The sequence below is a fragment of the Martes martes genome (genome assembly GCF_963455335.1).
Source record: "Martes martes genome assembly, chromosome: 13".
In the NCBI taxonomy this organism is placed as follows: Eukaryota; Metazoa; Chordata; class Mammalia; order Carnivora; family Mustelidae; genus Martes; species Martes martes.
In genome coordinates this window covers 86,270,808-86,294,406 of record NC_137901.1, presented here as the reverse complement: position 1 = coordinate 86,294,406, position 23,599 = coordinate 86,270,808, and the positions used below count along the sequence as shown (strand labels likewise).

Sequence of the window (23,599 nt, the reverse complement as noted above, 5' to 3'; positions counted from 1 at the left end):
GGATAGTATCTGTGTGAAACACCACGCAGTAGAAGTTTACCAGGACGAGCTAACATTGACGTCCCATGACGGATTCCCTCAGCCGCTGTCCTTTTTCCTAAAGTTTAGCCTACAAACAGAGCAAAGCGAAAGGCTTTCTGAGTGCTACAAAAGATTTCCGTATGGGGGGTATGCTTGCTGTTAAGAAGAACGAGTAGAGGGACGCCTGGGTGGCTCAGTTGGTTAAGCGGCTGCCTTCGGCTCAGGTCATGATCTCGGCGTCCTGGGATCGAGTCCCACATCGGGCTCCTTGCTCAGCAGGGAGCCTGCTTCTCCCTCTGCCTCTGCCTGTCTCTCTGTCTGCCTGTGCTCACTCTCTCTGACAAATAAATAAATAAATCTTTAAAAAAAAAAAAAAAAAGAAGAACGAGTAGGGGGCCGGCCCCGCCTCTCAACTCAATTCCCAGCGCCCAACGACTCCTGGACTGAGGCAGAGTCCGGATGGGGCTGGGGGGCGGTCTTGGGGAGTGTCGGAACCGACGCCGTAGAAGAAGCTGCAGGCGCTAGGGCCAGGAAAGACAGCAGACGCAGACCCAATTCAGTTTCCGGGTTTGCTCGCTGTCAGCCGCCCCGGTCACGTGGCAGTACGGTCACGTGACCGTGTCCGTGGGGCCTCGCCGGGGAAAGGGGCGGTGGGGCAAGATGGCGGCGCACCTGTCCTACGGCCGTGTGAACCTGAACGTGCTGCGCGAGGCGGTGCGTCGCGAGCTGCGCGAGTTCCTGGACAAGTGCGCGGGAAGCAAGGTGAGGGACGGGAGGCAGCGACAGTGCTCTCCAGCCGCGAGTCCGGCCCGGCCTAATCTGGTTCCTGACCGCCTGAGCTGCAGGTGTATGAGGTCGCGGGGGCTTCCGAGGAGGGGAACAGGCGGGACTGGTGAGGCGGGGAGAGGGGCCTACTGGTGGGTCCGGAGGCACACAGCTCGGAGTCGGCTGTTTTGTTGCAACGCAGTAAGCCACTGTGGTATCTCGGCCACCTGAAACAGTTGTGTCAGGTGTCCTTCATGGCCAGAGGTCCAGCAGGTCTGGTGCTCCTGAGATCAGGACGCGTGGGGCGGGCGCGGCCCAAGGACATAGACGGTCCAGTGTCCATGCATTACAGCGTGTCGTTGTATATCGAACCATCCAAAGTCTCCGAAGCACCAGTGTCTTAAAACCTGCTGCTCACACGGATTATGAAATAAATTATAGTTATTTGAGGTTTTACCGTGACCATTCTGAGGATTGTTTCTCCTGTTAGACGTTTACCACCACCCAGCTTACAGCTGAATGAGAAATTGTAAATCAGGGACTTGATAGGATTTCTTCTAAGTGGTGTCACCTTTCTCTACTCCCCTTAGGATTTATCAGGCCTCCTTAAGTAATTGGTAATACAACTCCGAAAAGAAGAGGAAAACTGGGGAATCATTGAGAGAAAAAAAAAGCAGGCTAAGTCCTAGGTGCCCAGTTCAAGCTCACGAAATGATACTGAAATCTGAATAAAATCATGGGTTGGATCAGTGTCAGTATCCTGGATATAATATTGTACTCCGGTTTTGCAAAATGTTACCATTGGGGGAAACTGGGCAGAGCATACAAGGGCTCTCTGTATTATTTCTTACAAGTAAATGTTAATCTATACTTATCTCAGTAAAAATTTCAGTTAAAAAACAGAAGAACGGGGCTTCTGGGTAGCTCAGTCGTTAAGCATCAGGCTCTTGATTTCGGCTTAGGTCATGATCTCAGGGTTGTGAGAACCAGCCCAATGTGGAGCCTGCTTAAGATTCTCTCTTCCTGGGGCACCTGGGTGGCTCAGTGGGTTAAAGCCTCTGCCTTCGGCTCAGGTCATGATCCCAGGGTTCTGGGATTGAGCCCCAAATCGGGCTCTTGGCTCAGCAGGGAGCCTGCTTCCCTCTCTGTTTCTCTCTGCCTGCCTCTCTGCCTACTTATGATCCCTGTCTGTCAAATAAATAAATAAAATCTTAAAAAAAAAAAAAAGATTCTCTCTTCCTCTTCCTCTGTCCCCCCACCCACCTGGTATGTACCCTCTATTTTTTTAAAAAAAGTGGGGGGAGGAAGAAATGACTCTGGGGATTAGTAGTAGAAAGGCTCATAGGGGCCCAGAGCAATGATTTGTGGGTCACTGAGTTCTAGGTTGGTCCGCCTATGCTATAGGTAAGGTCCAAGGTCCCTATGTGACCCTGGACATGTTACTTAAACTTCCCAAACCTTTTAAAACTTTTCTGTCAAAGTAAGATTTATAATACCTATATCCGAGGTTTTAATTTTATATAATTTGATTATACGACATTTCCATAGAAAATACTAGGTTGAACTGTTGCCATTAGCAGTTTCCATCTCGTTCAGTCTAATAATTAATACCATGACACAGATACACAACAAACTATAGTTCCTTCTTTCTGTTGAGGAACAGTGATTAAGTCTTAACTTCCCCATGACAACAGTAGCGTTACTGCGGCCCTTCTGTGGCTCAGTCTGTTAAGACTCCCAACTCCTGATACTGGCTCAGGTCGTGATCTCAGGGTCATGGGGTCCGGCTCCGTGTTGGGCCCCAAGTTGGGCTCTGCACTCAGGGGAGTCTGCTTGAGATTCTCTCTTTCCTTCTCCCTCTGCCCCTCCCTCTCCCTGCACACTCACTCTCTGTCTTTCTCTCTCTCTAATAAATAAATCTTTAAACAAAACAAAACAAATCAAACAAAAACCCAGCAGTAGCATCACTTGTCCAGGGCTGGTTTTTCTTTAGACCTGTAAGATATGAATGTGGTTAGAGCCAATTAAAATTTTTGTTAATTCATAGTTTGAAGCAAATATTCCTACTACGTATGACTGCTGGTTTTTTTTTTGTTTTGTTCAAATTCCTGATATTAACTATAACGAGAGTGTCCCTTCCATCCTACAGGCAATAGTTTGGGACGAGTACCTCACGGGACCATTTGGCCTGATTGCACAATATTCACTACTGAAGGTAAATGAGTTATTTGGGTTTTGTTCAGGGATTAATAATTCTAAACTTTAGCAATAATAGGATTTTACATTTTCTCCTGAGTAATTGGCTGGCAAAACTCTTTGGCCCTTATAGACACTGATACTAATACATGTCTAACATTCGTCATACAGTGGTCCATTGGCCAGTGATTTTATACTGATCCTAATTCTAGGGAAAATACTAGCCTTATAGTAAGTGACCATTACCTAGTGTCACTGATGGTTTCTCGAGTGAGAGTCATTTGAATTCAGGTGCAGTAGCAGTGACTTAATCCTGAAACTTTGTCCTTTATATATATCTGGATTTGGGGAAACTAAATTTTGCTAATCAAGTAATGTCATTCAGCTGGGATTGTTACTGATGTCTTAGTCTGGATGTGACAGGTAAAGTTCAGGGTTTTTGTTAACCTTTTGTGTGTGTGTTTTCCTAGGAACATGAAGTGGAAAAAATGTTCACTCTTAAAGGAAGTCGTTTGCCAGCAGCTGATGTCAAGAATATTATTTTTTTTGTCAGACCCAGGCTAGAACTGATGGATATAATCGCTGAAAATGTGCTCAGGTATCTCTCACAGCTTATGTTTGGTCCAAAAGCTGTTGGTCCTTCTCATGGTTTTAACGTACTGAGCCTCTTACTGAAGTTCCTCTTCTTGTCACTTCGGGGAAAGGTGGCCATTTAGAGAACAGGGCAGGCGCAAAAGAACCCAAGAGGGCAGGCAAATGGGATACTGGTGAAGTTGTTCAAACAGTTGGAGAAGGGGATCAACATATAACCCCATTTTCTGGACAGCTAAAACAGGGACCTATACCAATAGAAAGGACTCTGATTGCAAAACCAAAACCTCAGATGGTTATTTTTCAATACACTCAGTATAATGTGCTTGACTTTCATAAGCAAAGTAAGTACGAGCTGATTAAAATTTAATACAGCATCCAATCTTTAGAGGAAGTCAGCCCCATCTGCACTCTGTGGTACAGTTGATCGATGTGGCCCTTAAGATCTTAAAAGCATATGGGCTATTTTGGGAAGTCCACTGTCAAGGAGACTAGACCTGGGAGTCAAGATTGATCTTTCATTTCCTGTAAGACTGTGTCACTGCGTTGGTGGGGTTAAAGAATCATTTGTTTTCAGTAAGACACGGATATCCTGTTTCAATAAACCTGAGAGCTTTAAAGCCCCACAAAAAGTTTAAGAGAAAGTTAGAAAATGCATCACGAAACACTGGCTGTGAATCAGTGCCTCTTTCCCGCGAGGGAAAGAGAGAGCAAAGGGGCAACTGTATAACAGTGTGAATCTGAAAGTCAGTATGTGTGTGTGTATCCAACCAGCATTTATTTAGCGCCTGCTGTGTGCCAAGGCAGTGGTAAGGCTCTGGGAGTCAAATAAGTGAAATAGCCTATGACTTGTGGCTGCTCGTAAGCTAACCAGCGTTACTTCATTTGCAGTGAAGACAGACGCGGTCCAACAAGAGATTTCCACATTTTGTTTGTGCCGCGACGTAGTTTACTGTGCGAACAGCGGTTGAAGGATCTGGGTGTTCTGGGATCCTTTATTCATCGGGATGAGTACAGCCTTGACCTCATTCCATTTGACGGGGATCTCTTATCCATGGAATCGGAAGGGGCGTTCAAAGTAAGTACGACATTCTCCCTTTCAATGGCAAACTTCAATTTTTGTCTTATTTATAAGCATGACAGCGTCAGCGATCCTGTTTTCATCTGCATTTCTGTGACTTCCGTGAAGCTGACCTTCTTTCCATGTGTTTATTGACATTTAAGATTTTTTCCTCTTCGGAGATCTTCAGCTGGTTCATTTTTGTTGCCCTTTTTTTTCTTTTTAAGGAATTCTTTATATATTTTGTTCACGGATCACTGTGGGTTACAGAAGCTGCAAGTATGTTCTCCCAATCTGTGGTTTTTGCGTCTTTTTTATAATTTTTTTTACTTATACTTTTACTTATATTATTTTTTCCTTTTAATATCTTTTTTTTAACTTTTACTTATAAAATCTTTTATCACGTAGACATTTCCCATTATAAAGTGCTTTGCTTTATTTTTTTTTTTAGTAATAGCTTTATTGAGACCTAATTCACATGCCGTAAAATTTACCCTTTTAAAGTGTGAGGTGCACCAGTTTCCAGGGTATTCACGGAATTGTGCACCCATCGCCGCCGTCTCACTGTGGACCATTTTTATCATCCCAGAAAGAAATCCTCTGCCCTTTAGCAGTCACTCCTCCCCACCCCCACCCCCCGCCGCCCCCAGCTACTGGCAATCAATAGTCCATTGCCATCTGTGTGGATTTGCCTATTCCGGAGCTTTCTTATCAATGAAATCATACAACCTTCGGCCTTTTGTGTCTGGCCTCGTAGCATCATGTTCTCGAGGCTCGTCCACGTTGTGGCAGGTATCAGTCCTTCCTTCCCTTTTATTGCCAAACGGTGTTCCGTGGTAATGCCCTCCCCCATTTTGTTTATAGTTCATCTGGAGGGGACAGGTGGTGATTTTTCATCTGTAGGCGATCATGATGCTGCCAACATTAATACGGGTTTTCATTAACATTAATACATGTGTGTTCATTTCCCTTACATATACCTAGAAGTGGAATCACAGGATCATACGGTAAAGGTCTGTCCTCACCCATTTTCTCCTCGAACCAGAGAGAGATAAGGGTTCCAATCTTAAATTCTCACCAGCACATTATTGTCTGTCTTTTTGAAGTTTGTCATCCTGGAGAATGTGACGCATTATCTCACTGTGGTTTTGATGTGCGTTTCCACAGGGACTAGTGATGTTGATCACCTTCTCATGAGCTGCTTGGCCATTTGTATGTCTTCCTTTAAAGAAATGTCTATTCTGGGGTGCCTGGGTGGCTCAGTGGGTTAAGCCTCTGCCTTCAGCTCAGGTCTTGATCTCAGGGTCCTGGGATCGAGCCCTCTGGGATCCCCCTCTCTCTCTACCTGCCTCTCTACTTGTGATTCTCTCTCTGTCAAATAAATAAATAAAATCTTAAAAAAAAAAAAAAGAAATGTCTATTCTGATCCGTGGTGCATTTTTTTTAAAGCAGAATAGCTTATCTTCTCATTAGAAGAGTTGTAAGAATTCTGGAATGTTCTGGATGCAAGTTCTTTATTGGTTTCACAATTTGCAAGTATTTTCTTCCATTCTGTGAGTTTTTTTCATTTGGTAAAAGCGTTCTCTCCCAATACAAAAAAATTTTTTCAACCCCAAATTTTTCATTTTGAAGTTCAGTTTATCTGTTTTTCCCTTTTGATGCTTTTGCTTTCAGTGTCCCATCTAAGAAACCATTGCCTAAGCCAGAGTAACAGATTGATCCCTATGTTTTCTTCAAAGAGTTTTATGGTTTCAGTCCTACATTAGGTCTTCGAGCTACTTTAAGTTCCCTTTTATCTGATGTGAGTTGGGGATCCAACTTCTCTGTGTGCATGTAGCTGTCCATTTGTTCAGCACTGCTCGCTGGAAGACTGAACTTTCCTCATTAAATTGTCTTGGTGCCCTTGGTGTTGAAAATCAGTTGTCCATAAATCTAAGTGTTTATTTCTGATGTCCCAGTTGTATTCCATTAATCACTATGCCTGTCCTTAGGGCAGTACCATACTCTCTCCATTACTTGGCTTTGTAGTAAGCTTTGACACTGAGAGGTAGGAGTCTTCCAAGTTAAAGTAGCTAAACATATCACTTTTATTCTTTTAGTTTTTGCTTTTTGAGTATTACTCATCTTTCTCCATCCTGAAGACATAGGAAATCTTTTATCTTCCTTCGAAAGTCTTAGAAGTTTTGCTTTTCCGGGGGAAAAAAAAAGGTCAGGGCTTTAATCTAGCTTGAATTGTGTATTTGTGTGGTGTGAGGTAGAGGCTCACTTAATTTTTTTTCCTGGTGGATAGCCAGTTGTTCCAGCCCTGGTTTTCTCCGCTGCTTATTTTCTGCGTGTGCTTGTAGCAAATGTGCACGCCTTTGTTCTCCAGAACAGAGAGTTGTCTTGCAAATGTAATTTTATGTACTTGTTTTATTTACCATCTTTATTTAAAAAAATACTTTCTCTCATAAGAATATTACTTTATCTTTAATAAAATGACTTGAAAGTGTTTTGGAAACATCCTGTGCAATGATAAATTCTTTGAGTAAGAAAGGATACAGAGCAACAAGTCAGCCTCTCAGTGCTCAAACTGCCAGTTCCCTCCCAGAAGCAATCACTATTATTAATTCTTTTTTTGTTTTCCAGAGATGCTTTATATAGCCACAGCTCATAGTATATATAAAATACTCTCCCTTTATACATTATACAAATGGTAGTATATACTATGTAAGTTTGGCATCTTGCTTTGTTGTCTTAATAACATACATCAAGGTCATTTTCTATCATATATGAAAATGCTTCTGAATTTTTGTTTTTTGTGTTTTTTTTAAATTTTTAAAAAAGATTTTATTTATTTATTTGACAGGTCACAAGTAGGCAGAGAGGCAGAGAGAGAGAGAGGGAGGCAGGCTCCCTGCTGAGCAGAGAGCCTGATGTGGGGCTCGATCCCAAGACCGTGAAATCATGACCTGAGCCGAAGGCAGAGGCTTAACCCACTGAGCCATCCAGGCGCCCCTAAATTTTTTTTTTAAGATTTTATTTATTCGACAGAGAGAGCCCAAGCAGGCAGAGCAACAGGCAGAGCGAGAGGGGGAAGCAAACTCCCCGCTGGGCAGGGGACCTGACGTGGGGCTCGATCCCAGGACCCTGGAATCATGACCTGAGCCAAAGGCAGATGCTTAACCGACTGAGCCACTGAAGCGCCCCTTTTTTTGTTTTTAAGATTTTATTTATTTGACAGAGAGAGAGATCACAAGTAGGCAGAGAGGCAGGCAGAGAGAGAGAGGGGGAAGCAGGCTCCCCGCTGAGCAGAGAGCCCGATGCGGGGCTCGATCCCAGGACCCTGAGATCATGACCTGAACCGAAGGCAGAGGCCTTAACCCACTGAGCCACCCAGGCACCCCTGATTTTTGTTTGAAACTGCATAGCATTGCGTTGTTTGGAGCTACCATGAATTATTAAACCAGTCCGCTTCTGAAGGACATGTTGGCGTTTCTTATGTGTTGTCGGAGGCAGTGAATAACCCTATTCATAGGTCATGGTGCATGTGGGACCCATAACTGTAGACAGTTCTTTACTCTCCTTTGACATTTGTCTTTGAACTTTGCTTATGGTATTTTTGCCGTTCGTGTTTTTCAGTGCACTCACATGTGTCCCTCTTTCCTTCCTTGATTCACGGGTTTGTGATGCTGCTGGTCTGGAGACTAGAACTTTTTGAGAACCTCTGGTCTTGTACAGAAAAATTATTTGAAACTTTTTCTCCCCCAGAATGTTGTTGACCATGGTCACTGCCTTAAAAGAGTTCACTTGAGCCAGTGGAGCTCAGTGGCACCACTGACTAATTTGAATAACCAAGAGAACTTCTTGGCTCTTTTTCTGCCATGTTCCCTACTGGTTTGCTCATACGCGGAATCTCATCTAAAGATGTTACAGATTCCCTCTCTCCCCTCCAACGTCTTAAAATATTTTATTTATTTATTTGACAGACAGAGATCACAAGTAGGCAGCGAGGCAGGCACAGAGAAAGGGGGAAGCAGGCTCCCCACTGAGCAGAGAGCCCGATGCGGGGCTCGATCCCAGGACCCTGAGATCATGACCTGAGCCAAAGGCAGAGGCTTTAACCCACTGAGCCACCCAGGCACCCCTCCTCCAACGTTTTAAATGCAAAATGTGAAATTTTCAACAAAAGTTGGGAGTTTGACAGGAACACCCTTATACCCATCACCTGGACTGGAATCACCATTTTGCTCCCATCTGTTTCTTGCGTAGCTGTAATGGCCTACCCACGTGTCATTAATTCACATCTCTGTAATTAATGCGAATTGCTAGCAGCTGAGGTAGACTTGTCCCAGCATGACAAGCCCCGTCCAGAGGAGAGATTTCCTGTTTGTTTTTCTGAAAATTTGCAAAAAAAAAAAAAAAAAAAAAGGACAATTATTTTCTACTGGGAATTTCAAGCTCTTGGTTTTGTACGTTCACTTCAGATTCTGTTTAGAAATCAAAAGATTTTGCCTGGATGGTAAAGCTGAGAATTCCCCTAATGCAAAATTCAACCCCAGTTTCCGATGGAGTTGACGTAACTTTACATATTTTTGTGATTTTAAACAATGAGTATAATTCAGTGGGTTTTGGCATCAGAAGGCACAGGTAGATCTTTCTGTGCTGTGGGAATGTGCTTAGGATCTTCTCCATCATTGTTCTGTATAAAAATATGGGAATCAAAGTTCACCCCGTTGAATGCTCGGTAAGTGTTTAATGTGTCAGGGCCTTCATGCGTATACATAAAAATCAGTGTATATAAACCTGTCTCCTTTATAGAAACTGTGGGCTGTTCTATCATGCGGGCGTGTGGGATTTGACGGTCAAAAAGTATGTATATTTAAATGTTAACAATATTAGCATCTGTCCCTCCCAAAATGTCCTCCTGGCTTAAAATGCCACAAGTGCACAATAGCGTTGGGATATTAACACAAATAATCACCCCACCAACGCTTATGTTAGCGCAAAAAATTCAAGATTAATATCTGTTTTTAACTTTTAAATCATTTTTGAAAGATAGCCTTATAAAAGGAATGTCTGGGGAGCCTGGGTGGGTACTTCGGTTGGGCATCCAACTCTTGATTTCGGCTCAGGTCGTGATTTTAGGGTCATGAGATCAAGGTCCACATCAGGCTCAGTGCTCTGGAGTGGGGGGGCAGTCTGCTAGAGATGCTCCCTCTCCCTCCGCCCCTACTCCCATGCTCGCTCACTTGCTTTCTCTCTAAAATAAAAATAAGTAAATGTTAAAAAAAAAAAAAAAGAATGTCTGTAGTAATACAACTTTTTAAATTTAAAATTATTTGAGTGCTGGGCACCTCGCTGGCTTGGTCTGTAGAGCACACAACTCTTGATCTCAGGATTGTGGCTTTGAGCCCCATGCTGGGTATAGAGATTACTTAAAAATAGAGTCTTAGAGGTGGCGCCTGGGTGGCTCAGTGGGTTAGAGCCTCTGTCTTCGGCTGGGGTCATGATCTCAGGGTCCTGGGATTGAGCCCCGCATCGGGCTCTCTGCTCAGCGGGGAGCCTGCTTCCTCCTCTCTGCCTACTTGTGATCTCTATCTGTCAAATAAATTTAAAAAAAAAATAGAGTCTTAAAGGAGCATCTTGGTGGCTCAGTTGGCTAAGCGTCTGTCTGCCTTCGGCTCAGGTAGTGATCTTGGGGGTCCTGGGATCGGGCCCCATGTCAGGTTTCCTGCTCAGCGGGGAGTCTGCTTTCCCTCTTCCTCTGCCCTCCCCCTCACTCACTCGTGCTCTCTCTCAAATAAATACATAAAATCTTTAAAAAATAATAATATTAATACTATTTTGAGAGATGTTCCCTAATACTTTTTTTCTTGAATTTTTGTCTTACTTCTGCTCCTGTCAGGGGTTTTAAGTAATTTTGCCACAAAGTGTGTCTTCAGACATTCTTTTTTTTTTTTTTCTTCACCTTCCTGTTTGGAAGGAAGTGCTTCCATTGGTGACCAGACACTCCTCACTCCTCACAGTGTCTTCAGGGGACAGCCCTCCTTCCTCCCAGGGGCGGAGTGCCCGAGTGCTCCTCTCCATCTTCCCTAATCCCTCTGGCATTAGACTAGACACATTGGGTGGGTGGGTGGAGGGCAGGTGTCTGGTGCAACGTACCATTTTGACTTATTATTTCTTTTGGAGGGGGGAAGGGCAGAGGGAGAGGGGGAGAGAGAGAATCTTAATTAAGCAGGCTCCACACCCAGCACAGAGCCCGACGTGGGACTTGATCTCACGACCCTGAGATCCTGACCTGAGCCAAAATCCGGAGTCGGACACTTAACTGACTGAGCCACCCAGGCCCCTCATGTACCTTTTGACTTGGGAGCAGATGAGGATTATGAAAAACAGCCAAACAATTACAAATAATAAAAGCTAACATTTATTAAGCACTTGCTGTATGTTTCAAGTGCTGGGATTTAATGTTTTACATGCATTTTCTTCATTTACTCCTCACACTATATAGAATGTACTCCCTTCTACAGGTGAGTAAATTGAGGCACACAGAGGTTATCTGACCGGCCGAGGAAGCAGCTAGGAAGTGGCACAGAGGGGCTCAGATCAAGGCGACCTGAGTCAGTGTTAGAACTGAGCATTTCCCCTCTCACTTCCCAACTGGCTTTGTGTGTATTTTGTTGGCCTTGACAAAATGTACCTCATGTATCTTATAAAGTAAAATGTATTTTCTGAAAATGGGTTCATACTCGAAAGATTGTTCAGCTATGTTTTTTGTCAGTGTATGTGAGATCTCACGTTTGTCAGAACTGCTGAGTGTTCTGTTGTGCGGTCCTCTGGCACTTTGGGGGTCAAAGAATGTGTGCCTTTGTGGGGATTAGCATGTGGCCTTCCCAGAATGCCCTTCCATCCTCATTGTCCATCTTTGTTAATCAGTTTACTTGAGAGTCGATAAGTAAGAAGGATTGGTGTGCTTGGTGAACACTCTCCTTCCAGAAGGCTCTGCCAGTTGCTTCCGTAGCTACATCCCAGTAGCACAGCTGTTGGCCTCGTGTTCTCGACCGCCAGATAGCAGCTTGACAAGACCAAGATCGTCTTGCATCCCCAGCTTTCCAGGCAAAGTGGGAAATAAGGGGGAAGTCCCAGGGCCAGACAGAGGCAGGCACCCAGCACGTGCCCAGTGACGGGGGCCTAACAGTAACCACCCTTTCTCCCCGCAGGAGTGCTACCTGGAGAGTGACCAGACGAGCCTCTACCACGCAGCCAAGGGGCTGATGACCCTGCAGGCTCTGTATGGGACAATCCCCCAGATCTTTGGGAAAGGAGAGTGCGCCAGGGTAAGAAGTGGTACATGTTTCTGCAGTTGAAGGAAGGGGCGCCCTGGTACCCAAAAAGGGAGAGATGAGAAGCTATTTACAAACAAGTACAGCCAATCCTATTTATTTCTGAATTCACCTAATTGCTGAAATGTACATGTAACCCCAAATTGATATTCGCAGTGTTTTGCGGCCACGTCAAGAGTGGCAAAAAATTTGAGCGGCCCGCTGTGCACGTTCCCAGCTGATGTCCTTGCCAAAGCAGTGCTTGCCCTCTTGTTTCGGCTCTTGGGCTATAAATAAGTGTCCTTTTTGGCCATTATGTAGTGTCATGCACTACTTAACACCATGTTTTTTGCATTTTTGTGCTTTCTGTTGGTGATTTCCCTGTTTCATAGGGCCCCAAGGGTGGTCGTACGGCACTGCCTGTGTCCCCCCGCTCAGGAGGGTTGCGGTGCCGTGGTGGGCCTTACCAAGAGCAGGATGCCATGTTGGCTCAGCTTCCTGCAGGCCTGAGCAATGCTGCTGTTGGCTCTGAGTTCATTGTTGGTGACTCAACAATCTGTAGGAAATAGTGTCTTTAAATAGAGGCACACGGGAAACAAGCTTGCCCATTGATGAGTCGATAAAAATGTTGTGACCAGAGGCTCACAGGACCCTAACCCCGTGTTTCCCCTTGGAGCAGAGGCCCAGTAGGCACCGAGTCAGCGCTCATGGTGGCTTTACAGGGGTCTCGCGAATAACGAGTTCCCGCCTCCCCGAATGGTGGCTTCCGTCCACACGCGCGCACGTTTGGGGTGGGTGGCCAGCAGCAGACGCTTTTCTTTAACTGCTGATTTCTGATCAGTCTCACTCTTCCACAGTTTCCCTCCTTTTAAATTTTTTTGATTGTCTTTCTGTTTTTAGCTACATTTTAAAATCTGCTGCTTCCCAGAAAGGTCCCACCTGATCTAATGTTTTGTTTCCAGCAAGTGGCCAATATGATGATCAGGATGAAGAGAGAGTTTACAGGAAGCCAAAATTCAATATTTCCTGTTTTTGATAATCTCTTGTTGCTCGATCGAAACGTGGACTTACTGACGCCTCTCGCCACTCAGCTTACGTATGAAGGACTCATTGATGAAATTTATGGCATCCAGAACAGTAAGTAAAGTGACATCTGTGTTTCCTGAAAGGTCAATGGATAAAAATATTCAAAAGGGCATTTTTTGAGGGGCGGGAGTTTCGTTTTTGGGGGGTTTTCTTTGAGATGCTTTCTTTCATATAAATCAGAAGCTATTTGAGAAAATACAATTCTGACTTCTGGCTTTCGGACACCAGATTAAACAAAAGTCCGGCAAAAACTGGTGTTGCCGGTCCCACGAAGGCTGGCTGGATGCTTAGTGTGCAGGACTCTGCTTGTCCCCATGGACAGTGGCCCTCAGTTAGATACAGATGGCCTTGCAGTTTGGAGAAGGTGGACCCTCGGGGCTGGCAGTTGTTGGGAAAGCTTGTTGGAGAGGCCGTATTTGCACTGCATTTGGTGAGGGGTGGGCAGAGAGGCCACAGCGAGGGGCAGGCCGAGTCAGAAACGCAGGGGTGCTGCCGTGGAGATCACAGTGCGACGTATCCTGGGAAAGGCCGACACTCGATGTTGGGGACACCAGATGGAAGATTGGGGAGGCCTGCTAGCGTTTAGGTGTGACAGATCATTAGGTCCAAGGTCAGAGACATGTTGGTTTGGCTTTGGCCCACACCATAGGCTTGTTTGTTTCTGTCAGCATTTTAAATTTTAGAAATGTTTAATAATAATCCTAATGATCATCCAGATACATTTCTTTTGCCATCAAAGTCTACTTTGTGGAAAAATAAAAACCTCAGTATTATATGCCATTTGTTTCCTGAAGCTGACTTACTTCTCTCCTGAGTTGGAAAATCCCGTTTTGTGCCCGGGCACCTGATCTGTTCCTTCGATAAATGCACACAGGACCTTGCTCCCTTCCACTGTCATTCCCAGGTTATGTGAAATTACCTCCTGAGAAATTCGCCCCGAAGAAACAGGGCGATGGTGGGAAGGAGCTCCCTACGGAAGCAAAGAAACTTCAGCTGAATTCCGCAGAGGAGCTCTATGCCGAGATCCGAGACAAAAACTTCAATGCGGTGGGCTCCGTGCTTAGCAAGAAAGCGAAGGTGATCTCTGCAGCGTTTGAGGTGAGGCCATTTGGCTGTCTTGCTGCTGCCCTGGGTCGCAGGCTGGACTGCCCCCCCACCCCCCAGGGGAGGAAGAGCCTCTGGGCTTCGGTGCAGGGGCACGTTTCCCTCCTAAGGAACCGGGGCTCCCTAGGGTTTCTTTTGGGACCTGTTCCCAGACCCACGACAGAACGTGTTCCGTTTGCTCCTTCCTGGTGGGGCGGCCGGAGCACTGCTTGCACTTTACAGCCTCCCCTCATAGATATTTGTTTTACCTTTTCTTTTTTGTTATTTCCTACCTCCCTGACGAGGAAGCTAGCTGTACTATAAATAAAAGATCCTCCGGAATAGAACTCGTGGTCGCAGGGGTGGGGGGGAGATAGCGCTAGGTCCCAGCAGAGGCAGTGGGTGACAATGAGAGAGGCGGCTCATTATCACCTCCCGCCCCCTCTCACCGCCGCTTGCTCTTGGGTAAGCTCACTTCCAAAACAGGAAGTGCAGTAACATGATAAACTCTATTTAGACTTTGGAAACGTAAACTGGGAGAATTTTTGAAAACTAATGTTTCACCGATTTCATCTTTCTGACGAATTATATTCATTCATTGATTTTCACATTTTTTTTTGGATTTTTATGTATTTATTATTTATTTATTTATTTATTTATTTATTTATTTGATAGAGAGAGATCACAAGTAGGCAGAGAGGCAGGCAGAGACAGAGAGGGAAGCAAGCTTCCCCCCAAGCAGAGAGCCTGATTCGGGGCTTGATCCCAGGACCCCAGCAGCTTAATGACTGAGCCACCCAGGTGCCCGATTTTCACATTTCTGAAGTTACATTTTGTTTACATGATTAAATTTTGCCAAAAAAAAAAAAATTCCATCACTAAGCGAGGTTTACTTTGTTTGTGGACAATATTCAGGATTGAGATTCAGCGGTAAGAATGCATCTTTTTTGTCTTTTTATGGAGGATACTTTTTGCTGTTTACATTTCCCTCTTAACATAATGTTTTTGTTTTTGATTCGGAAGTGTTTGTGAGTAACCTAATAGTGCCCCCACAAATACTCAAATGCCCCCGAATGCCAGTCACAATAGGAGCCCGGGCATAGGAGGAGAAAACCTCACACACTTACTCTCTGAGAACTACTAACACAGTAGCCAGGCACCGTGAACTCATCTCTGTTTCTCTTGTAACGTCAGAGCTGGGTTTGGCCTGATTTATTTGCATTCTTTTTCTCACATTGATATAAGTCATACATCCCATGAGCAAGACACAGAAGAGAGCACTTAAAAATAAAATACCTTGGGGGCACCTGGGTGGCTCAGTGGGTTAAGCCTCTGCCTTCAGCTCAGGTCATGATCCCAGGGTCCTGGGATTGAGCCCCACATTGGGCTCTCGGCTCGGCGGGGAGCCTGCTTCCCCCTCTTTCTTTCTCTGCCTGCCTCTCTGCCTACTTGTGATCTCTCTCTGTCAAATAAATAAATAAAATCTTCTAAAAAAAATAAAATATCTTCTGGGCACCTCGGTGACTCAGTCAGTTGAGCGTCTGCCTTCAGCTCAGATCGTGGTCCTAGAGTCCCAGGATCCAGCCCCGCTTCGGGATCCCTGCTCAGTGGGGAGTCTGCTTCTCCCTCTCCCTCTGCCTCTTACTCCACTTGTGCGTGTGCACACTCTGTCTCAAATAAATAAAATCTTGGGGAAAAAAGGTCTTTAAAAAATTAATAAATAAAATCTCTCCCCTGCTTGATGGGTCTGCCGTTTCCTCCATTTCAGGAGCGGCACAATGCTAAGACCGTTGGGGAGATCAAGCAGTTTGTTTCCCAGCTGCCCCACATGCAGGCAGCAAGGGGCTCACTTGCAAACCACACCTCGATTGCTGAGTTAATCAAGGATGTTACCAGTGAGTATCCTTGGAGGGATGATTTTCATCGGGGCTGATTTTCGTACGCACTGACGCCAGGGTCACAGGCGCCACGATACCTCCTTGGGAAAGGCAGCTCTCTGTGAACATTGCCATTCTCAGTGTTAAAAATTAAGTGTTCGCATGTCCATAGTTAAATGTGTTTCATTTGTGGTTAGCTCATTTTCTTCCATTATTAATATCATCCTGAAACAAAATATTTGGAAAAGCAGTAAGAGGAAAAAACTCTTTGGTAAGTTTGCCACCATAATGAGACTCCTTTTTGTCTAGTATTTTCCCTCTTGTTAAGGGTTTTTTAATCAGACCAATGTGACATTTCTGGTTTTGTTTTTTGTTTTTCCCTTGAAAACTTCCTGCAGAATTGATAGAGAGATCATACGTTGAGTATTTTGAAAGCGCTCGGAAGATGTATATTAAACCAAAGACAAGTTTACTCACAAAACATGGGAGCCATGTATTATGAAGTCTTCGGTTCTTTGTTTTCATGTTAATAGAAAGCAGTTAAAACTGGGTTGAACTTGATGATGATTGTGAGTTGCTAGGGAGATGGGCTTTCCCTGGTACCGAGGCAAAATTCTTAGGATCTGTGTTGAGTCCTAAGGGCCCCAAAGGGGTCAGCTACATCTCGCTGTAATTTAGGAGCACAAGGTCGTAGGGTTTTCCGTGATTTAGAAGATTGTTTTCAGATGACAGTTTGAACCTTTTGCTTGCTTGTTTTTTGCATGTCTTGTTTCTTAATTATCTTCTGTGTAGGAAAGCGCACCGCTCAAATAAATCAACATTTACTTAATTTCTAAGTTGCGTATTTACTCATTACGTTTCAGCTTCTGAAGACTTCTTTGATAAACTAACAGCGGAACAGGAGTTTATGTCCGGAGTAGACACTGATAAGGTATGTGAACAAAACAACTGAGAAATCATCGGCGACTTCTCAAACATACGATTATAGCTAGAATAGCAACGGTGTTGATTCCCATGCCTTGCCAAGGCATTTTTAAGAGCAAGTGCAGAATGTGAAAGTCTAGATTTCTTCATGTCACAGACAGTTAGTATTGTGCTATGCAAGGCACCTGCACACCTATGCAGCCCCTGAAACCAGCCATCTTTAAGGCCTGTTGTAGTTAAATGAAGATACTTGCTTTCTGAGGGAACATGTAATTCCTTTAAATATCCACCTCTATTAATACATTTAAAATTCATTCAGTTTCTGGAAATTTCCTGTTCTCTAGAAAATCTCCTATTTTCCAAGAAAGTGCCTATTACTATTACTCACGGTCACACACATGCCCCAGACATCCTCCCAGAAGGCTGGCTGCTTTGTCAAGACGGGCAGTTGCATTGCCCGAGTATGTCCTCCGCTTTGAAAAATAATCATAAATACCAAGTTCCTTAGACCCCCCCCCCAAACCGAATGCCGGGATACATACCTGTGTGTTTTGTTTCCAGGTCAATAGTTACATTGAAGACTGTATTGCCCAAAAGCACCCACTGATCAAGGTGTTAAGACTGGTTTGTCTCCAGTCCGTGTGCAACAGTGGACTCAAACAAAAAGTTCTGGATTATTACAAAAGAGAAATTCTCCAGGTCAGTAGGTTTCAAATGACTAATTTCCCAAGAGAGGAAACATCTTCTCAAAAAAATACTGCTTAAGGCTCCTGTTTTGGTATACAGGATGTATACCAAACCAGGATGGTATACAGATGTTTCCACTGTCTTAAATTTTTTTTAACACCCAGAGCGGGGGTTTGTCCTTGGTATTGGTCACTGTTTACTGTTTTTGCATCACAATAACAGCTAATGTTTATTGAGCATTTACTATGTGCCAGGCTCTAGTGAAAGAGCTTTACTGTATTCATTTGTTTAATCCTCACTACAGCCCTGTGAGTTAGATACTGTTATCGACCCTATTTTATGGATGAAAAAAACTGAGGCACAGGATCGTTCTGTAGCTTGCCCAAGGTCATCCGGCTAGCGAGGGGCAGAGCCAGGGCCAAAGCCCAGGGAACTGGGGTCTGGTGCCCTTGCTCTTACCCAGATTGCGTTTGATGGAGGAAAGGACACCTTTGCAAATTTTCTGATATAATCCCTTAGCAGACATACTTAAATTAAGCCCATTTTACTTCATGATTAGGAAAAGGCCACCATTATTTTATTTTATTTTTTAAAAGATTTTATGTATTTATTTGACAGAGATCACAAGTAGGCAGAGAGGCAGGTCACCATTATTTTAAAAATTCTCCCCTGTTTGGACATGTCTCATGTATTTATTTACTATCACTATGCACAGTTAAAGTCATTATGATTAAAACTAAGTGCTCAAAAATAAAAAACAACTAAGTGCTCAAATTTTTTTTTATATTGGTTTTTCTTTTAAAAAATTACACAGGCGACACATGCATTCTCATCCTGTAAGATTCAAATAAGGTGAAGCGTCCAGGAGCAACATATGGTCCTCCCCGCGCCCCACTCTCGCCCCTGTCACCCTCCCCAGACAGGACCACAGTTAGGTTATGCGCCTCCAGACTCCCTTGTTTGCATTTATGGACAAAGAATATTCACACTCACCGGCTCTGGGGTGAGACTGGCTGGGTCCGTGTCCGGCTCTGTTACTGAGTAGCTGTGTGACCTCGGGCAAGTTATGTAAACGTCTCTGTCAGATGGAGACAGTAGTACCACCCTGCCCGTCGGGTTCTACAAAGACACGGAGTTGGTGCGTGTGACACCCTTAGAGCAGACACTGCCCCGCACACGCACACGGAAGTGTTATGTAAATGCTGGCTGTTACTGTTACTATTTACTGTATCTTTATTTTTTTTTAAGATTTTTAATTTATTTATTTGACAGAGATCACAAGTAGGCAGAAAGGCAGGCAGAGAGGGGGTGGGAAGCAGACTCCCCGCTGAGCAGAGAGCCCGATGCGGGGCTCGATCCCAGGACCCTGAGATCGTGACCCGAGCCGAAGGCAGAGGCTTAACCCACTGAGCCACCCAGGCGCCCCTTTACTGTATCTTTTTTAAAACAGAAAGAAAGTCCTCTTGTCTATAGTATTCTGTTACTGTATTGTTTGTCCTTGAGAATATATCCAGGGGCGCCTGGGTGGTACTGCCCGTTGAGCACCCGACTCTGGGTTTCAGCTGAGGCTGTGATCGCAGGGTCATGAGATGGATGTGGGGCTCTGTGCTCAGCGGGGCGTCTGCTTGACATTCTCTCCCCCTTTCCGTCTGCCCCTCCCTCTGCTCGTGTGCACACATAGCCCCTCTCTCAAGTAAATAAGTTAGTTTTTAAAAAAAGAATATATCCAGGGGCGCCTGGGTGGCTCAGTGGGTTAAAGGCTCTGCCTTCGGCTCAGGTCATGATCCCAGGGTCCTGGGATCGAGCCCCACATCGGGCTCTCTGCTCAGCAGGGAGCCTGCTTCCTCCTCTCTCTGCCTGCCTCTCTGCCTACTTGTGATCTCTGTCTGTCAAATAAATAAATAAATCTTTAAAAAAAAAAAAAAAGAATATATCCAGATCTTTCTCATTAGGATATATAGATGTGCCTCATTCTTTTTTCAAGTATCAAATTATATCCCATATAAAACATTATTTATTTGATGCTCACTTAAGTTGGGTCCATAAATTCTGACTTAATGTTTTTTTAATAGATTCTGACTTTTTAATTTTATTTTTAAAGATTTTATTTATTTATGTGAGAGAGAGAGAGAACATGACGGGGGAGAAGGTCGGAGGGAGAAGCAAGACTCCCCGCTGAGTAGGGCCCCATGCGGGACTTGATCCTGTGACTCCAGGATCATGACCTGAGCCGAAGGCAGTTGCTTAACCAACTGAGCTACCCAGGCACCCAATAAATTCTGACTTTAAAGGAAAAACTTTAAATTGGTCTTTGAAGCAATGAGCTGGTTAACTGTGACAAGCGGGCAGGTCGCACCCTCCATGTGGCCCCCATGCCTGTAGACAGCCCGTGGACTTGGGTGATGGGCCCCAGCGTACAAACGGAATCCGTCTGTTGAAAGTGCTCTTTTTAGAAAGTGGCAGAAACTCTTCCTAATCTGACTTCCGTCCGAACGGCTCGCTTTGCAGACGTACGGCTATGAGCACATACTGACCTTGTACAACCTAGAGAAGGTTGGCCTGCTGAAACCACAGACGGGGGGCAGAAACAATTACCCAACCATCCGGAAAACACTACGCCTCTGGATGGATGACGTGAACGAGCAGGTGAGACACGCCCCTCCGCTTCAGCTCAGTTTACCTCCTGGTTCATGGTTTCTCGTGGCCACATAGCCTACTTGATTTATACACTCACCGTGCCCTTTCCGGCACAGTTTCCCTTTTTAAAAAAGTTTTTTTAAATTTATCTAATTGACAGAACACAAGCAGGGGTAGCAGCAAGCAGAGGGAGAGGGAGAAGCAGGCTCCCCGCCGAGCAGGGAGCCTAATGCGGGGCTTGATCACAGGACCCTGGGATCATGACCTAAGCCGAAGGCAGCCACTTAACAACTGAGCCCCCCAGGCGTCTGGCACAGTTTTCTGATGTTTTTTAGAAAGTAATGCATTCGCGTATCCTATCTGCCCGAATGCCAGCAGGGAACCAAAGATGTTCGGACACTGGGAGCTTGAGGGGAGTTTCTTAAGATGAGGGCAGGGTGGGAGCCGGTGAAAGCCTGCAGTGGGGATTCCGTACCAGCCTGGGCCCGAGGGCAAGGAGAGGGAACTGCCGCAGGAATCTGTTCTAGAACCTGGAGAGAAGAGCTGTGTGGAGAGGCCGTCTGACAAGACGAGGGATGAGAGCCCTCTGGCCGAGAGACGCAGCCAGCCTCCAGCAGTGTGGCAGAAGGAAGCCAGGGCTGTAGACCCGACCCCTTGTGCTGGCCACTCTCCAGGTTCCATCTGGTGCCTCCCATTGGCCAACCCAAAGAGGGTGTGGGAGCACAGTGGCATAGAGCCTAGAGGTTCGCCTCCTAGACACAGAGCACCAAGTTGGGGGAGGGAGGAGGTGGAAGGATCTGGAAAATGTCCAGCACGTGTGATAAAAATGTCGGCCGTACAGAAGTAAGGCAAACTGAAAAGTCAGGTTCCCTCCACATCTCACCCTGGTTTTCCCTCAGAAGGAACTGCTGTAATCAGCTTTTTATCTGTCCTTCCAGAAAGGTTCTGTGTCTCTACAGACCTTTTAACACAAATGATGCATATTTATACCATTGGCCTCTGAAGTAGAGTGCACGTTGCCTTACATTTGTTGATGACAGTTTTTCTAAATTTCTTCCTATTATTTTCTTTTTCGGACTTTCATAGGAACTTAATCAGGGTGCCTCCTGCAACAAAAGCTAATAATTAAAAGTGGCAGAATCGGATTATCTTCCCTCTGGGGGGCAGAATATACATACTCTTAATTTCTATATTGTCCAGCGTAATAACAATGTATTAGTTCCCCTCTCTTCACTGTTCTGACCTGCCTCTCCCTACCCACCCCAGCCACCACTTAACACCACATCTGGAAGATCCTTCTGTGATCTACCTCGTTCTTTTTTGTAAGTTTGTTTTTTTTTTTTTTTAATTGCTGCATAGTGGTTTTGCAGCTAAACCTTAATTTATGATGTAACAGATTTCTCTTGATAGAAATTCAGGCTCTTCCCAGTCTTTTGCTAGTACACACGGAGTTGTGGTTAATACATCGGGCTTTGGTCTCTTCCGGTGGACGAGCCCTTCTGTCGGAGAAAAGCCCGAAAGTAGAATGCCTGGCTTCCAGGGAGATGCACGTCATCACTCAGCTAGAGAGTGCCGGCTTTCCCTCCAAGAAGTTTCTTGCCAAAGCAGATAACAGCATTTCATGATCAGTGCCTTGAGATGCTTTGAGTGGCTTTTTCAAGATCTAAGTTCAAAGCTAACCTCGGGCAGCTAAGAATCAGCCGGAGCTGGGGTGGACTGGAACAGGACGTGGCGGAGTTCAGTTCTGTTTCTGCCTGCAAAGCCAAATCACTGAATTTTGGGTTACCCAAAAGGCCGCCGCTCGGTGGCTCTGCGTCTCTGTAGCTACAGACTTTCCCCCCCCTCTCATGATTTCACAGAATCCCACGGACATATCGTATGTGTACAGTGGTTATGCCCCTCTCAGCGTGCGCCTGGCGCAGCTGCTCTCGCGGCCTGGCTGGCGCAGCATCGAGGAAGTTCTCCGAATTCTCCCAGGGCCCCACTTCGAAGAACGGCAGCCCTTGCCCACGGGACTGCAAAAGAAACGTAAGTCTGTGGCCAGTCTCCATGGAGAATTACGTGCTGCTGGTGTGGTTTTCGTGGATTATGCAGTTGCTTTGTAAAGTACATTTGTAAGGTATTTGCAGGATTCAGGGTCCGGTAACCTCTTTTGTTAGTTGCTAATGTGCAGTGTAAGCTCTAGAACCCGGCATTGCCTCAGGAGGAGCAGCTTTCAACCACTGAGTTGAGGATCTCAGGAGCTAGAAAAAACATTGAGATCAAAATCGTGTTCCTGAGTTTCAAAGGAACCTTGGAACGTACCAGGACACAGTTAACTGTTTTTTCTTACATATGATGCTGGTTGTTTTTTTTAATTAAAGATTTATTTATTTTAGAGAGAGAGGAAGAGCAAGCAGGGGGAGAGGCAGAGAGAGAGGGAGAGAGAGAATCTCAAGCAGATTCCCTGCTGGGCTCAGAACCCGACTCAGGGCTCGATCCCAGGACCCTGAGATCATGATCTGAGTGGAAGGCAGACACTTAACCGATTGAGCCACCCAGGCGCCTCTAGTGATGCAGGGTTTTTTTTTAAGATTTATTTATTTTTAGAGTGAGCACACGTGAGAGAGTAAGCGGTAGGAGGGGCAGAGGGAGAGAATCTATAATCAGAGTCCCTGCTGAGCACAGAGCCCAACTCTGGGGCTCGATCCCATGACCTGAGCCAAAACCAGGAGTTGGGTGTCCAACCGACTGAGTACCCAGACACCCCCATGATGCAGTTTTGTTTTGTTTTTAAGATTTTATTTATTTATTTGACAGAGAGAGACAGCGAGAGAGGGAACACAAGCAGGGGAACTGGGAGAGGGAGAAGCAGGCTTCCTGCTGAGCAGGGAGCCCGACCTGGGGCTCAATCTCAGGACCCCAGGATCATGACCTGAGCCGAAGGCAGATGCTTAGCCCACTGAGCTGCCCAGGCACCCACCATGCAGTTTTTTTAAGACGTGGGAGGAGAAGCACCCATAATAATAATTCTTAATTCTGAAATGTTGCCCTTTCAGGTCAACCAGGGGAAAACCGAGTCACTCTGATATTTTTCCTCGGGGGAGTAACCTTTGCCGAAATCGCTGCCCTGCGATTTCTGTCCCAGCTGGAAGATGGAGGTACGGAATACGTCATTGCCACCACGAAGCTAATGAACGGGGCCAGCTGGATAGAGTCTCTAATGGAAAAACCCTTCTAGGGTGATCAGAGTCGACTTGAGTGAACTACAGAATAAACTGCTCCTTTGGAGAAGCCGCCAAACGGAAGTGAAACCCCACGCAAGAATGACAGGAGAATACAGAATTTACTTCGGGGCCCGGCTTCTTCAATTACACTGGTTTCTCCTT

The 23,599-nt window shown here is 45.3% G+C and overlaps 1 protein-coding gene across 1 annotated transcript; it reads left to right on the top strand.

The window, feature by feature from the left end:
- Positions 1-628: 628 nt before the first annotated feature.
- VPS33A (VPS33A core subunit of CORVET and HOPS complexes) lies at positions 629-23,599 on the top strand. Its single transcript, XM_080821340.1, has 13 exons — positions 629-783; positions 2,936-3,001; positions 3,453-3,580; positions 4,465-4,651; positions 11,836-11,952; positions 12,900-13,074; positions 13,928-14,121; positions 15,875-16,001; positions 16,847-16,914; positions 17,469-17,606; positions 20,103-20,240; positions 22,091-22,259; positions 23,270-23,599. Exons 1-13 carry the CDS (start codon positions 682-684, stop codon positions 23,449-23,451), a joined length of 1,791 nt encoding a protein of 596 aa, XP_080677466.1. The 5' UTR covers positions 629-681; the 3' UTR covers positions 23,452-23,599.